Source organism: Panicum virgatum, chromosome 1N (genome assembly GCF_016808335.1).
Source record: "Panicum virgatum strain AP13 chromosome 1N, P.virgatum_v5, whole genome shotgun sequence".
In the NCBI taxonomy this organism is placed as follows: Eukaryota; Viridiplantae; Streptophyta; class Magnoliopsida; order Poales; family Poaceae; genus Panicum; species Panicum virgatum.
Window position 1 is genome coordinate 700,326 of NC_053145.1, and position 16,913 is coordinate 717,238.

Consider the following 16,913-nt stretch of genomic DNA (forward strand, 5'->3'; position numbering starts at 1 on the left):
TTTGTGGCAAATATTGTCCTAACATGACCTAACTAGGCTCAAAAGATTCGTCTCGCAACGTACATCAAAACTATGTAATTAGTTTTTTTATTTAACTACATTTAGTACTCCATGCATGAGTCATTTGCTATATTTAATGTTTTGATGTGATGGAGATGTGATGGAAAGTTTGGAGTTTGGGGGGGAGTTTTTGGGAACTAAACACAGCCTACATTGCATTGCATGCTGTCAATTCCGATCCTCCTCTTTTCAGACCGCGTCGTGACGCATGCCATGGGTGGGCTCTGTTCGCTGTGCTTTTGGCTGTTGCTGGAGTGATGTGAGAGAAAAATACTATTAACTGGCTGGTGGCTGAAAGCTGCTGCTAGAGTGGTGTGAGAGAAAAACACTGCTGGCTGGCCGGAGCAGAACAAGATCCAAGTTGTTCAGGGAGCCCTCTGCATGTTCTCAGTCTCAGCAAACTTAGCCAAGAGAATGAGATGGTGACACAACAGAGGAAGAAGAGAAGAAACAGCTAGCCAGATCGCCTGAATCAAAAAACACCAAGCATTCACAAGGCATCAAACGAAATCATCATCCATCCACTTCAATTACCTTCTCTGCTCTACTCTCCTCTGAATGATCTGCTGAGACAAATATTTACATACTTATATACTAGCAAAATGGAAAAACGAAAGAAAGAAGAAGCAACGCCTGCCAAGAACATTACAACAGGAACAGGGTCGCCAAGTTGCTACCAAAGTAAATTCAAGCAAGCCATGTGTCACAACCCAGAAAAAAAAAAGGAAAAAGAAAATGAAAATCCCCGCCGGGCCCCACCTGTCAGCCTCTTTCTCCCTTCTCTCTGTTTTGCTCCGTGCGCAGCCCGCACGCGTCGCCGTCGCCGGCCATCCTCGGGCCACGTGCCGGCGATCCTCGCTTCGCGTGCATCCTTATCCGCACGGCCGCCCGCTCCCCCTCGCCCTCTAGCTCCCGTGCCCGACCGGCCTTCCTCTCCAACCCTAGCGCCCGATCCCCTTCTCCATCGCCGCCGCCCGAGCTCCCTCCCCATCGCCGATTCACCCGCTCCGGTGAGCGCCGCCGCAATTCCTCGCTTGGGGAGCTCCCTCGCGTCGTCATCCTCCGATTTCGCCCCTAATCCGGCCCTTTCCCCTCCCCTGCAGGGCCGCCGGCGAGAGCCTTCGCCCGCCGCCGCCTCTGTTTGCTGCGCCGCCGCCTCGCCACCGTTTCCCGCTGTCCAAGCCGCCGGTGAGCTTCGCCATCACCTAGGGCACGCCATGCGCCCTCGCCCTTCGCCCCTCCAGCCTTGCTCCGCCGCGCCGCCGTTCGCCGGCGCCGCCGCGCGCGCGTGGGCGCGCCCAGGTGCGGGGTCAAGGCAGGCCTTGGCCTTGACCCGGCCTGGTGGTGCCGCCCGGCCCCCTGGGCCCACCTGTCGGTGGCCGGGGTGGCTACCTCGGGTAGACCTAGCGTTTTAGCTAGGGTTTTATTAGGTTTAGTTTTTCTGCAATCTTGCAAAATCCATAGAAAATCATGTGTAGCTCCAAAAATTATGAAACTTGTTTTGTTGAGTTCCTCTAGCTGAGATCTACCTAGGAAAAATATTATTGTACATGGTACTTTGCTGTAGATTTATCTATTGTTTTATCTTGCAAAAGTGAGTTTATTGCTTAGTTATTTGTGTACTGCTTGAAAAATGCCAAACCAAATTTTGTTAGACTCCTTGTGAGGTTTAGTTTCCAGTGGTGCAGCTTGTTCATGTGTTTCCTTGCTGTTGGTTAGGGTTTCATTTCGTTTTCGTGCTTGCTGCCCAAAATATGGTTTATTATAGAACTTTGTGCAGGAAAGTGATAAAATTGCAAAACCAATTTTCTTGAGTTCTTTGCATCATCCTCTGCATGTTTAATTTGTTTCATGATTAATGCTTGTTGTTAAGTTCGTTTCTTAATTCGTGCATCGCATTCATGCATTTTAGTGACCGGACCGTCGGAGAACGAACCCGTGGAACCAGCCGAGTCCGTGGAGCCTGAACCTGGAGTCCCGTTCGTGGTCGAGTCGGAAGTGAACCCAGGCAAGCAGCTAAGCATACTCCTTGCACCTATTTAATCTGATTTAGTTAGCTATCTCACCGGGTAATGTTGGGTTATATATTATCTATGTATTGCATGCTTGTACCTACTTTGATGCATTCTCCTGCCTTGATTCGTTTATTTATATCCTTGGCACTAGTTAGATAGTTAATAACTTAATCTGACTAGATGCTTAGCCATGCTTAGAATACTCTTTTTCTTGCTAGAAAGGATTGGATTGGAGTATCACATTTACCTGATTATCCTTGATCGCACTTGAGCATCTGGGGCACGTGGAGTGCAGTATCGAGATTCGAGCGGAATGTTAGGGCCTAGAGAATGAAGTCACATGGGCATAGTCCGCTTGGATCGATTAAGGACCGAGTGGACGACGTCGGTTTTGAGCACCTTTCCGTGCTACCACATATCCAATATAATGGAACGGATAAGCCAATTACCTTCTTTGACTTGCTCATTGATGTGCAGTCCTAGCTACGTGGCTACAGGCTATGCAGAGAGGCTTAGTGTGTCCCCAGGTGGACTTATGTGTAGGAAAGTTTAGAGATGTCCCTGGTGGAACTAAGTCTCTACTCGTAAGCTAGGTGTGAGGTTCAATGATCGAGCCATGTTGAGAACGGTTGACGTGAGTATCCCCTTGCCCGGCGTGATCGGTTGGGTGAGTCGTATGGTCCTCGCGTCGTGTGGGTAAAGTAGTACACCCTTGCAAGGTTAAATCAATTCGAATTGCCGCGCTCTCGGTTATGAGCACGCTCTTTAACCCATGAACTCCTCATAGATTATCGTTTATGTTGAGAATGGTTCATGTTTTAGCTATGAACAGTTATAGTTTATTTTACTCTCTTAATCAACTAAAATTGTTTGGGTTTGGGCAAGATTAATTAAGTTTGCTAGGTGATAGTCTAGGCAGCTTATGCTTATGCAATAAGTACTTAAACTTAAAGCTTTTCCTTGAGCCTTTGCATGATCCTTGTTTATTTAATCGCGTAAGTCTTGCGGAGTACCTTTTGTACTCAGGGTGCTTTCTAAACCTAGTTGCAGGTGAGCCAGAAGTGGTGTTCGGCCATTTCTACCCCGCTGATCCTAATGCGGGGGAAGAGTAGGCTGTTGCTGCTGTGGTGATGTCCTTGAGCAAGGCATCATCATCTTAAGTAAGTTTTATCGTAGCTGAGCTTCGGGAGAGCATGTACTTTCAATAAGCTCTAAATCTCTGTTTAATATGACTCGCGTGAGCCCAAGGCTTGTAAAGTGAAGCGTGAAACCCACCTATATTGAACTTGTAATATTAAGTCTCGAACTCTGGTTTTATATAACTGCTCTTTGTGGATTGTTGGCTATGTATTCGATTGTATACGGTATGTGCATATGCTGATTCTGGGCGTATGTTGGAGCACATACCGGGACTACCGGATTTGGTATTATTTTGAATAAATGTCGTGTCGGTTATTCGTGTCTCTAGATGTGGGATAACACGTGGCACGCTCTACGGCAAGCACGTGTTAACTCTCATCTGGGTGATAATGACCGGCGGTTCGTTTAAAATAGTATCAAATTGGGCGGTTCTCACAACGGGTATCAGAGCTAAGTTTCCATGAAGTGAACCAAAAATTGGCTTAGTGGGTTGAGAGTCAAATAAAATTTGACTACCTGCACTAATGTTTACTTTTGCTAAAACTTTGAACTTAAGGCTGGTTGCTACCTTTCTTCCTTGGTCTTAGAGCTATTTCTTCCTTACTGCTTCACTCGTTTAATTAAGAAGTGCTTAACCTCTCTTGTCTGCATGAGTAGCGAGAGCGTAGGAAAGCCCTTTCACCCTCTGGAAACCTTTTGAGCCTTTTTACCGGAGTTGAGAAGGTGGGAATCACCCATTGTCCTGAGCGCTAGTAGGTGGGTTGTAGCGCTGTTGGACAATGCGGTTGTTGCGGATCGTAAGTGAGTGTTAGAACGTTAAGGCGTGCTCACGCTGTGAGGAGACGTCATGTTGCATTCATACCTCGCATGCATGCATATTTTCTTGTGGTTTTCAAACCTGCATCTAACTAATCTAGTGTGTCGTGGTCTAGTTTTTGCTGATCTCGTTCTTGCTAATCTTAGTGGACCAAATCTGCTCTATCTCTTAGAGTTGCTATTCCGGTGTTGATCATGTGTTAGATTTTTATCTACACATTGTCTTTCCACCCTGCCTTTGTGTATCATCCTCTATCTTTCATTCCTGACCGCTAACCGTTTTGTTTATTAGCAGGATGGTGTTGCGTTCGGGAAATGAAAGGGATGGTGCCAGTGGTTCGGGTGGTAATAACCACCGCAACAACGAGGATCCCCTTCCTAATCCTCCAGTTCACCCAAACCTCGCGGACGTCCTGGCCCGACAAACTGAACTCATGGCACACCTAGTCAATCAGTTGGGCAATTCCGGCAATAATGGTCCAAGAGCTGAGCCTCAAGTGAACAGGTTCGGAGATTTCTTCCGCACCAACCCGCCTATCTTCCGTGGCTCCAAAGATCCTCTGGATGCCGATTTCTGGCTCAATGTGATTGAAGAGAAGCTTGATCTTATTGAGTGTGAGCCTCATGAGAAGGTACTCTTTGCTGCTCATCAACTTCATGATGCCCCTGGGGCTTGGTGGCGGAATTTTAAAGCATCTCATCCTGCTGACTACCGCTTCACATGGGAAGAGTTTCGTACGGCTTTCCGCTCCTTCCATATTCCCAAGGGTATCATGGACATCAAGAAGAAGGAATTTCTCAATCTCACTCAAGGAAGTCGTGATGTGATGGCATATGTGAATATCTTCAATACCCTTTCCCAGTATGCACCTGAAGAAGTGGCCACCGATGCCAAGAAGCAAGATCGCCTGTATGATGGGCTCTCCGCAGAGTTGCAAGACAAACTCTCCACTACCAAGTTTGAAGACTTCAATGACTTGGTGAATATTGCCATCAGATCTGAGCATAAGATGAAGAATCTTGAGGCAAAGAACAAGCGTCCTGCTCCTACCTCAGCAGGCGGTAGCTCCTCGCGTCCACGTCTGGGGCCTTCTCCTTTTCCACCTCGGGCGCCGGGTGCTCAAGCTCCACGTCCTATGTGGATTGTGCGTCACCCTCAACCTCCTCAAGGACAAGCTCCTAGGCCGGTCAGTGCTTATTGGAACAACCCAGGTGTGACCGCAAAGGGTCCGTGCTTCAATTGTGGTGGCTTAGGCCACATCTCTAGGGACTGCCCCTCTCCGAGGCGTGGTGGTGCCTTCAATGCACCTAGGCCCAATACTCCTCTGCCTCAAGCACAACGTCAAGAAGCTAAGCCACAACAAGCTCCTAAACGTGGCCGTCTTAACTACACCACCGCTGAAGAAATTCCGGAGAATGCTGAAGTACTCATGGGTACGCTCCTAACCAATTCCCACCCTGCTATGGTTCTTTTTGATTCTGGAGCAACTTTTTCTTTCATCAGCAAGAAATTTATGCTGCATAACAAGCTTGAGATGCAAAACCTACAAGTGCCATACCATATAGAATCACCGGGTGGGGAAATCATTGCCAAACACTTTGCTAGTGAGGTTCCAATTCTCATTGGGGGAGTTACCTTTCGAGCCAATTTTCTCATTCTAGACAAGCTAGAGTTAGATGTGATTCTTGGGATGAATTGGTTGAGTAAGCATGACGGAGTTATCAAATGTGGGCCCCGTACCATTGATCTTTTGCACCCTTCTGGGAGTAGAGTTGTACTGTCCCTTGCCAAGGTGAAATCTTGTTTATATGCCTTGGCAAGTACCAAAACCACGGTGTTGGAGAATATTCCCGTGGTTTGTGAGTATCCGGATGTCTTTCCAGAAGAATTACCTGGTATGCCTCCTGATCGTGAGGTGGAGTTCGTCATAGAGCTCAAGCCCGGAACTGCTCCTATCTCTAGACAACCTTACCGAATGCCTCCCAATGAGTTGAAAGAATTGAAGAAACAACTCAAGACTTTATTGGACAAGGGTTTCATTCGTCCGAGCTCCTCTCCTTGGGGATGCCCGGCTCTTTTTGTGAAGAAGAAAGATGATAGTTTGCGGATGTGTGTTGATTACCGTCCGTTAAACGAAGTCACTATCAAGAACAAATATCCTCTTCCACGGATTGATATATTGTTTGATCAACTCTTTGGAGCTCGTTATTTTTCTAAGATTGATTTAAGGTTGGGTTATCATCAAATCAAGATTCGAATTGAAGACATTCCGAAAACGGCTTTCTCTACTAGATACGGTCTCTATGAATTCACTGTCATGTCTTTCGGCCTCACCAATGCACCGGCTTATTTCATGTATCTGATGAATAGCATCTTCATGGAGGAACTTGATGTCTTTGTGATCATCTTCATTGATGATATCCTCATTTATTCCAAGACCAAAGAAGATCATGCTCGTCACATTCAGATTGTCCTTCAAAAACTTAGGGAGCATCGTCTTTATGCCAAGTTTAGCAAATGTGAGTTTTGGCTTGAAGAAGTATCTTTTCTTGGTCATGTCCTCTCCAAGGATGGTATTGCTGTAGATCCTAGTAAGGTGCAGGATGTTTTGGATTGGAAGCAACCTCAGAATGTCCATGAGATTCGGAGTTTTCTGGGACTTGCGGGATATTACCGCCGGTTCATAGAGAACTTCTCTAAAATTGCGAAGCCTATGACCGAGTTATTGAAAAATGGGGTCAAGTTTGAGTGGTCCCCAGCCTGTGAAGAAGCCTTTCAAACCTTTAAGGATCGCCTCACTACTGCTCCAGTTCTTGCTCAGCCGGATATTTCCAAGAGCTTTGATGTCTATTGCGATGCTTCTCGCATTGGTCTTGGCTGTGTTCTTATGCAAGAAGGCCGAGTGGTGGCCTATGCCTCTCGTCAACTCAAGCGACATGAAGAAAATTATCCTACCCATGATTTAGAGCTTGCGGCTGTTGTCCATGCTCTAAAGATATGGCGTCATTATCTGCTTGGTAATCATTGCAACATCTATACTGACCATAAGAGCCTCAAGTATATTTTTACTCAATCTGATCTCAATATGAGGCAACGTCGATGGCTTGAGTTAATCAAGGATTATGACATTGAAGTGCACTATCATCCCGGTAAGGCGAATGTCGTCGCCGATGCGCTAAGCCGAAAGGCTCAATGCAACTGCTTGACCATAGCTCCTCCTGTGCATACTCTTTGTGATGATCTCCGGAAACTCGGAATTTCTATGGTCAAAGAAGGCTATCTTGCTACTCTTACAGTCAGATCTGATCTTTATGATCAAATTAAGGAAGTCCAAAAGAAGAATAAGGGTATGGCTCGAATTCGTGAGTTAATGAATCAGGGCAAAGCTCGATGTTTCTCTACGGATGATCAAGGGGTTTTATTCTTTGGGAAGCGAATTGTGGTGCCTAAGGATCATAACCTCAGGCGAATTATTCTTGATGAAGCCCACAGTTCTCAATTTTCCATTCACCCAGGTAGTACCAAAATGTATCAAGATCTCAAGCAAAGATTTTGGTGGACTCGCATGAAGCGAGAAATTGCTCGGTACGTCTCTGAGTGCGATGTTTGCCAAAGGGTTAAAGCCGAACATCTTAAACCAGCTGGTACTCTTCAGCCCTTGCCTATCCCATCATGGAAGTGGGAAGAAATTGGAATGGATTTCATCACTGGATTACCCAAGTCTTCTCAAGGGTATGATTCTATATGGGTAATTGTGGATCGATTGACGAAGTCGGCTCATTTTCTTCCAGTGAAGACTACTTATCTTGTCAAGCAATATGCGGAGTTGTACCTTACCCGCATCGTTTGTCTTCATGGTGTTCCCAAGAAAATTGTTTCTGATCGTGGTCCTCAGTTTGTTGCCCACTTTTGGAGAAGTCTTCATGAAGCCATGGGAACTGACCTCACCTACAGTACTGCTTATCATCCTCAAACTGACGGTCAAGCCGAGAGAGTCAATCAAGTCTTAGAAGACATGCTGCGAGCCTGTGCTCTAATCTATGAGAAGAAATGGGTTACTTGCTTGCCGTTCGCAGAATTCTCTTATAATAATAGTTATCAAGCAAGTATCAAAATGTCACCGTTTGAAGCTCTCTATGGAAGACGGTGCAGAACTCCGATCAACTGGTCCGAATCGGGAGAAAGGCCTTTCTATGGTCCAGACTTGGTAAAAGATGCTGAGGATCAAGTCAGAATTATCCGTGAGAATCTTCGCATTGCTCAATCTCGTCAGAAGACTTATGCTGATCGTCGTCGCCGAGAACTCCATCTCAAGATTGGTGATTATGTCTATCTCAAGGTTTCTCCATTTAAGGGCACTCGCCGTTTCCAAGTCAGAGGAAAATTAGCGCCACGCTATGTCGGACCTTTTCGAATCATCAAGAAAGTTGGAGCAGTGGCTTATCAATTGGAACTTCCTCAATCACTCTCCGCAGTGCACAATGTCTTTCATATCTCTCAGTTGAAGCAGTGCCATCGTGTTCCAGCTGACGCCGTCGACCTTGAGTCACTTGATCTTCAACCAGGTCTTACCTACGAAGAACATCCAATTGCCATTCTTGATCGAGATGAAAGAAAGGTGAAGCGTAGCATGGTGAAGTTAGTAAAGGTTCAATGGAGCAATCATTCCGAAGATGAAGCCACTTGGGAGCGTGAGGATCGATTACGTCAAGAATATCCGGAATTCTTTTCTGATGAGTAAGTTTTCTCTCAATCACCCCACCTTCTTGATGAAGTTCATAGTTCTAGATGTTATATATGTGTACACAGTCACCATCAAAAAAAAAAAAAACCCTAGGAATGTCTCACACCACATCATCCTTGCCTTGGTGCATCATCTCTTAGATGTTTACCTTGTCTAGGTGAATATGGCCTCAACCTAGTCCGAGTTTTATCCTTTCTCTTTTTTTTTTCTACCTAAATCTCGGGACGAGATTTTCTTAAGGGGGGAGATTGTCACAACCCAGAAAAAAAAAAGGAAAAAGAAAATGAAAATCCCCGCCGGGCCCCACCTGTCAGCCTCTTTCTCCCTTCTCTCTGTTTTGCTCCGTGCGCAGCCCGCACGCGTCGCCGTCGCCGGCCATCCTCGGGCCACGTGCCGGCGATCCTCGCTTCGCGTGCATCCTTATCCGCACGGCCGCCCGCTCCCCCTCGCCCTCTAGCTCCCGTGCCCGACCGGCCTTCCTCTCCAACCCTAGCGCCCGATCCCCTTCTCCATCGCCGCCGCCCGAGCTCCCTCCCCATCGCCGATTCACCCGCTCCGGTGAGCGCCGCCGCAATTCCTCGCTTGGGGAGCTCCCTCGCGTCGTCATCCTCCGATTTCGCCCCTAATCCGGCCCTTTCCCCTCCCCTGCAGGGCCGCCGGCGAGAGCCTTCGCCCGCCGCCGCCTCTGTTTGCTGCGCCGCCGCCTCGCCACCGTTTCCCGCTGTCCAAGCCGCCGGTGAGCTTCGCCATCACCTAGGGCACGCCATGCGCCCTCGCCCTTCGCCCCTCCAGCCTTGCTCCGCCGCGCCGCCGTTCGCCGGCGCCGCCGCGCGCGCGTGGGCGCGCCCAGGTGCGGGGTCAAGGCAGGCCTTGGCCTTGACCCGGCCTGGTGGTGCCGCCCGGCCCCCTGGGCCCACCTGTCGGTGGCCGGGGTGGCTACCTCGGGTAGACCTAGCGTTTTAGCTAGGGTTTTATTAGGTTTAGTTTTTCTGCAATCTTGCAAAATCCATAGAAAATCATGTGTAGCTCCAAAAATTATGAAACTTGTTTTGTTGAGTTCCTCTAGCTGAGATCTACCTAGGAAAAATATTATTGTACATGGTACTTTGCTGTAGATTTATCTATTGTTTTATCTTGCAAAAGTGAGTTTATTGCTTAGTTATTTGTGTACTGCTTGAAAAATGCCAAACCAAATTTTGTTAGACTCCTTGTGAGGTTTAGTTTCCAGTGGTGCAGCTTGTTCATGTGTTTCCTTGCTGTTGGTTAGGGTTTCATTTCGTTTTCGTGCTTGCTGCCCAAAATATGGTTTATTATAGAACTTTGTGCAGGAAAGTGATAAAATTGCAAAACCAATTTTCTTGAGTTCTTTGCATCATCCTCTGCATGTTTAATTTGTTTCATGATTAATGCTTGTTGTTAAGTTCGTTTCTTAATTCGTGCATCGCATTCATGCATTTTAGTGACCGGACCGTCGGAGAACGAACCCGTGGAACCAGCCGAGTCCGTGGAGCCTGAACCTGGAGTCCCGTTCGTGGTCGAGTCGGAAGTGAACCCAGGCAAGCAGCTAAGCATACTCCTTGCACCTATTTAATCTGATTTAGTTAGCTATCTCACCGGGTAATGTTGGGTTATATATTATCTATGTATTGCATGCTTGTACCTACTTTGATGCATTCTCCTGCCTTGATTCGTTTATTTATATCCTTGGCACTAGTTAGATAGTTAATAACTTAATCTGACTAGATGCTTAGCCATGCTTAGAATACTCTTTTTCTTGCTAGAAAGGATTGGATTGGAGTATCACATTTACCTGATTATCCTTGATCGCACTTGAGCATCTGGGGCACGTGGAGTGCAGTATCGAGATTCGAGCGGAATGTTAGGGCCTAGAGAATGAAGTCACATGGGCATAGTCCGCTTGGATCGATTAAGGACCGAGTGGACGACGTCGGTTTTGAGCACCTTTCCGTGCTACCACATATCCAATATAATGGAACGGATAAGACAATTACCTTCTTTGACTTGCTCATTGATGTGCAGTCCTAGCTACGTGGCTACAGGCTATGCAGAGAGGCTTAGTGTGTCCCCAGGTGGACTTATGTGTAGGAAAGTTTAGAGATGTCCCTGGTGGAACTAAGTCTCTACTCGTAAGCTAGGTGTGAGGTTCAATGATCGAGCCATGTTGAGAACGGTTGACGTGAGTATCCCCTTGCCCGGCGTGATCGGTTGGGTGAGTCGTATGGTCCTCGCGTCGTGTGGGTAAAGTAGTACACCCTTGCAAGGTTAAATCAATTCGAATTGCCGCGCTCTCGGTTATGAGCACGCTCTTTAACCCATGAACTCCTCATAGATTATCGTTTATGTTGAGAATGGTTCATGTTTTAGCTATGAACAGTTATAGTTTATTTTACTCTCTTAATCAACTAAAATTGTTTGGGTTTGGGCAAGATTAATTAAGTTTGCTAGGTGATAGTCTAGGCAGCTTATGCTTATGCAATAAGTACTTAAACTTAAAGCTTTTCCTTGAGCCTTTGCATGATCCTTGTTTATTTAATCGCGTAAGTCTTGCGGAGTACCTTTTGTACTCAGGGTGCTTTCTAAACCTAGTTGCAGGTGAGCCAGAAGTGGTGTTCGGCCATTTCTACCCCGCTGATCCTAATGCGGGGGAAGAGTAGGCTGTTGCTGCTGTGGTGATGTCCTTGAGCAAGGCATCATCATCTTAAGTAAGTTTTATCGTAGCTGAGCTTCGGGAGAGCATGTACTTTCAATAAGCTCTAAATCTCTGTTTAATATGACTCGCGTGAGCCCAAGGCTTGTAAAGTGAAGCGTGAAACCCACCTATATTGAACTTGTAATATTAAGTCTCGAACTCTGGTTTTATATAACTGCTCTTTGTGGATTGTTGGCTATGTATTCGATTGTATACGGTATGTGCATATGCTGATTCTGGGCGTATGTTGGAGCACATACCGGGACTACCGGATTTGGTATTATTTTGAATAAATGTCGTGTCGGTTATTCGTGTCTCTAGATGTGGGATAACACGTGGCACGCTCTACGGCAAGCACGTGTTAACTCTCATCTGGGTGATAATGACCGGCGATTCGTTTAAAATAGTATCAAATTGGGCGGTTCTCACACCATGGATGGGAGTCTCAAGATGACGGCGACGCGGCGGCCTCGGCCTGGGCCGTGGTGGCTCCGATCTCGGCGGTGGCGGCCAGCGGCGCGCGGCACGTGGGGCAGGACGAGCGGCGTCCCCCCGCGAGCCAGCGCTCGATGCAGCGCGCGTGGAAGCCGTGGCCGCACGCCGGCATCACGCGCACGGCGTCCCCGTCCGCGAACTCCGCCAGGCAGATGGCGCACTCCGCCGCGGCGCCCGCCAGCTTCGTCCCGGCCGCCGAGTACACCAGGGCCGGCGGCGGCGGGGGCGCCTCCACGGCCGCCTTCTCCGGGTCCTCGTGCGCCCCCGCCGCGCCGCCGGCAGCAGCAGCGCGCCGGGCTCGGCGGCCGCGCCGGAGCAGGTAGCGCACGGCGGCGTTGAGCGCGAGGGCGAGCGCCAGCGCGGCGAGCAGGGCGGCGAGGATGACGGCCATGTTGCTGGCGAAGTCGCCGGCGCCCGAGTAGGGGCCCCAGCGGTTGGTGGCGATGGTGCGGCCAGGCGCGGCGGGGCGGGTGGTGGGCACCGGGCGCTGGCCATGCGGCTGCTCGTGCTCGTGGTGCTGCTCCTGACCCTGCGGCGCCATGGCCATGGCCTGCGTGTGCTGTGATTCAATCAGATAGGTCCCTCCTGGCCTGCCTAGGTGTGAGTGATGGATGGTGGTGCAGTGCTGTGCTGCTACCTGCTAGTGATATACTTGGTCTCGTCCGTCCGTCCTTTATATGGATGACCATGGCTTGCTTCTTCCTTCCTTTCCTCCCCATAGGCAGCCATGCCCATGGTGACTGACTGGTGCAGTGGTGCAGGTGAAACCCATGGAGTGATTTGGACGGCGCAGGGAGGGAGGTGACGAGCTGTGCTAGGGTGATGTGGCGCGCAGCCTTTTACATGTGGGCTGTTGTACCTTTTCCTAACCGCCTCTAGCTTCACACATCACGGCACCAGGCGGGCCTCGCTGCACTGCACTGCACTGCATCTGGTTAAGGCTGCGTTTAGTTCTAAAACAATTTGAAAATAATTAATTATATAGTCTAACTGATTCCTACGAGACGAATCTAATAATACTAATTAATTCATGATTAAACATTAATTGTCAAATAACAACAAAATGTGCTACGGTAGCCAAACCCAAATTTTTCACCAACTAAACACCCCCTAACTGAAATAGATACTACATGTGCAGTGTTTGTATTTCACATTGACCATGCATGCAACTGGATCAGTAGCTATATATACCATGAATGAAAAGGAATAATCTGCAACAGGGGAGAAGAGTGGGCCGGGTAGCTAGAGGCCATCTGAAAAGGGCGAACATTATCAGAGGGGGCCGCAACGCAATGAAAAGATGGCTGGCTGCACATCCCATCTCTAAACTCATCAAGAGGCCGTGCCGGCAGCCAAACCCAACCCTTTTCACCCTCTTGATCTTATCTCATTCCCCCCTAAGCTGCTAGAGCTAGCTACCACCTTTTGTCGATCGGTCGCAACATCAGAAAAGGACATGACCATCTCTCTCTAGTCGCTGCTACTATACATGAATCTGTATGTCGTGTGGGTGTTTCGTCCAGCGCCGCACTTCTCCATAGCTCCTCGATAGCTAACACTTAAAGAGAAAAGCTTTATACTGGTTCGAGCAATCGAACTACGTCCAGTGTAGATGGTGTTCTTCATGAGTTCGAGTGCTACGTGCTTACAAGGGAACACGTTCATCTCCTACCTCCATCGCCTCCGTTGTTCTGTCCTTGTCAAGGCTCCACACCTCGAGTCCTCGACAGGTGGCAAGCCCCGGCAGAGCTCTCGTCGGTAGATCTGCCGCCGCTAGTTGCTCGCTCCCTGCACAGTGCACAACTGCACACTGACCTCCATCTCTCTCCCAGCCCATTGACCGCTCGTCCCCTCCAGAAAATTGCCAATTTCAGGCCGCCTACGAGTTAGTGGGAACAGTTCCTCGAATTTTGGTCCCTCCTCATTTAGATCACTGACGGTAGAGCTGGATCCGCGTGTCACTGAGCGGAGCCAAAGTCAGGAAAGACTCGTCCCGAACTAGGATGTGTGCAACATAATGGAATTCCTAATTAAGATTTTAAACCACCGTTGAATTATGTTACCTACCTACTTAGTAGTAGTAGTAGTAGTAAATGTAAACAGGGTAAAATCGTTCCTAGAATCACCAACATGCAAATAAAGAGTGAGTAGTCCATGCATGCCAAAATATACTTCATATATACAGCTAAATTTATAATGAAAACATTACTATTACATCGATTACTACTAATTTACTATTATATCAAGGGACATTTAATTTGGTAGACGGTTTCTTGGAACATAATGGGATCCAGTGGGCGACGAGTCGCTTTCATTTTCCCACCCCGTAAACGCAAAAAAACCGTAAATGCAAAAAGTGAAAATGAATCTTGCTAATTTGAAGTACTAAATGAAGTCTATTTACAAAACTTTTTGCATGGTTGGGCTGTAAATCGCGAGACGAATCTAATGAGCCTACTTAATCCATGATTGTAACAGTGATGCTACAGTAACCATTCGCTAATTATTGGTTAATTATGGATTAATTAGCATCATTAGATTCGTCTCGCGATTTACAACCCATTTGTGCAAAAAGTTTTGTAAATAAACTTCATTTAGTACTTCAAATTGTCAAGATTCCCACGCAAAAATTTTTTGCGTTTACCTGTAAAAGGAACTAAACAGGGCCATGGTCGCTTGATGGATTTATTTGTTGCTTGGTCCAAGGCCTAAGCTCTTGTCCTAGCATGCAGCTACCACACTGCTTTTGCAGGCCATGTTTGGATGATTCCACCAAAACTTTTGCACTAAAAGACGAATCCAGGCATGAAGTACTAAACGAAGTTTATTTGCAAAACCTTTTTAGGAATGGGTGTAACTTTTCGAGACGAATCTAATGAGCCAAGTTTCATCATGATTGGCTACAGTGATGCTACAGTAACCGAGCTCAATCATCCTCTAACCATGCGGTCAAATACCTCATTAACTAGAGCAACTGCTACAGTACCACAGTTGTGGAGGTAATTTTGTAATTAGACTTTATTTAATACCCCTAATTAGTAGTCAAAGCATCGTTTCTCTCTCATCAAAATTTTTCCACCCCCAACCAAACATGGCCGTCACACAGGAATGCATGCATCCAGCAGGCGATAGGGGCATGTGTACGGCCCGGACATGCATGCGATCGGTATGATGATGATGATATGCTTGAATCAATGATCGATCTGCTGCATCCGGCCAGTATGTATGCATGGATTCGGATCGGATATGAATGAATTCGAATCCGGATATCATCTTTTATCATATTTTAATTCGAATACGAATACGAATTCGAATATTCTCGAATACGAATACAAAACGGATGGTTCGAATTCGAATTCGCATTCGGATGTTTACTCAAAATCAACTCGAAATTATTTTCCTAAAATTTAATCTAGATGAATAAGATATTAGTGTCAACTTCATAGATAGCCAACTCGAATTAAAATCAAAGTACTACATAGATCAAAGTAAACTAAAATATGGATTCTTCATACAGTACCATACCAAATCAAAGTGAAATCCATCCTTAACAACAATGGTACGACCATTAATGTTAAATTAGATAACAAAGTACATGACATTCAACTCAAGTGAACTAAAACTAAAGTGTTTTCTGGTAGCAGTCATCAGTAGGAGCTGGCACAGTAGCACAACTAGCACAAAAAGGTCAAGCACCTCTGATCGCCTACAAAAAATTGTTAATTTGTTAATAACACATGTACAAATTTGACACAATTATCTAATAAAAAATCTAAAGGGAATAGTGAATACCTAAAGAGAGAGCAATCCTAAACATCTTCCAGTTCCACAATGTTGTCACCGTCGATATTGTGGTCAGCAGCATTAGAAGTATCTACAACATGAATGATGATATGTATAAACAAATAAATCTAAGCATCTCAAACTAACATCATGTAGTCAAGTTAAATAGTTTATGTACCTCCATCTTGGTCGACATCACCATGAATACTAAAACCAGATAAATCATCAATGATTGAAGATACATCACTTGGATCTGAAAGAATAGACAACAATTACATGGGAAAAATCAGCAACAACTAATCTACCAACTGGACATACAAGCAAACAGTACTGAGAAGTATAGAAATGAACTTAATCTTTTTCTCTTTGGCTCCTCATTCAAGTCTGCATAGCACTGAGATGTTCTAGCATTTCTAGCAGTTCTAACTTGAGTTTGTTGCACATTGCTAGTTGTAGAAGAACTGGACATAGAGGCATAAGATTCATAAAGATTTTTCAAAATTCTTTTGAATTCATACATATCATCATATCCATATTCATCTGACATCTCAGTATAATAAAAGTCAACCACCTTCATCTTGTACCTTAGATCTAAGAAGCATGCAATAGCTAGAGCAGTATTGCTCATCTCCCAATACTTGTCAAATTTCTCCTTCATGGACTTTGCCATGGAAACAATGAAATTGTTGCTGCTTTTGAGCCACTCAGTGATCTTGAGGTTAATCACACAAAATTCAGAAAAGAACAAGTTTGCTGTTGGATAATAAGATCCTGACAAAAACTTCAGTGAAATGCTTCCAAATAGGTGAAGTTTTCTTCTTTGCACGCTTGACTCTGGTGGGTGGAGTTCCTCCTGCTGCAGCCTCAGATTCAGTCACAACATTAGCTGCACCACTTGCTTCTATATTAACCTCTATGTCTCTCTCGCTTGCATTCTTATTAGCAATGCCATTCAGTTCTCCTCCGTTTACAGATGTCGCTGACCTCTGCAACGAAGAAATTTGATATTGAAAATTCTTGTAAAAGTTGATAGATTCAATCCATTTACATATTTCAGTTGATAGATTAATTTTTTTGGGAAAGGTTGCCTCAAAAATGAAATACCTGGTGTCGGTACCCTGCAACTGGGGTACCCACTCCTACTGTGCC

General features: G+C 46.3%; 1 protein-coding gene across 3 annotated transcripts; it reads right to left on the bottom strand.

The window, feature by feature from the left end:
• Nucleotides 1–530: 530 nt before the first annotated feature.
• LOC120654378 (RING-H2 finger protein ATL79-like) lies at nucleotides 531–12,867 on the bottom strand. 3 transcript variants are annotated; one of them, XM_039931894.1, is made up of 3 exons: nucleotides 12,629–12,867; nucleotides 11,921–12,590; nucleotides 531–760 (listed from the first exon to the last, which is right to left on the bottom strand). In XM_039931894.1, exons 1-2 carry the CDS (start codon nucleotides 12,714–12,716, stop codon nucleotides 11,932–11,934), a joined length of 747 nt encoding a protein of 248 aa, XP_039787828.1. In that variant the 5' UTR covers nucleotides 12,717–12,867; the 3' UTR covers nucleotides 531–760; nucleotides 11,921–11,931. The 3 variants fall into 3 exon arrangements, with proteins under 3 accessions (XP_039787828.1, XP_039787830.1, XP_039787829.1); XM_039931896.1 differs by having other exon boundaries at nucleotides 11,921–12,531; nucleotides 12,619–12,847; XM_039931895.1 differs by having other exon boundaries at nucleotides 11,921–12,540; nucleotides 12,619–12,847.
• Between the last annotated feature and the right edge of the window lie 4,046 nt (nucleotides 12,868–16,913).

What these genes read in the sequence shown, in the direction of transcription:
- LOC120654378 (XM_039931894.1), bottom strand. Translation starts at nt 12,716, where the DNA reads ATGGGCATGGCTGCCTATGGGGAGGAAAGGAAGGAAGAAGCAAGCCAT. An exon ending in GACGGACGAGACCAAGTATA is followed by an intron (nt 12,591 to 12,628) that starts TCACTAGCAGGT and finishes GCACCACCATCC; the next exon opens with ATCACTCACACCTAGGCAGG.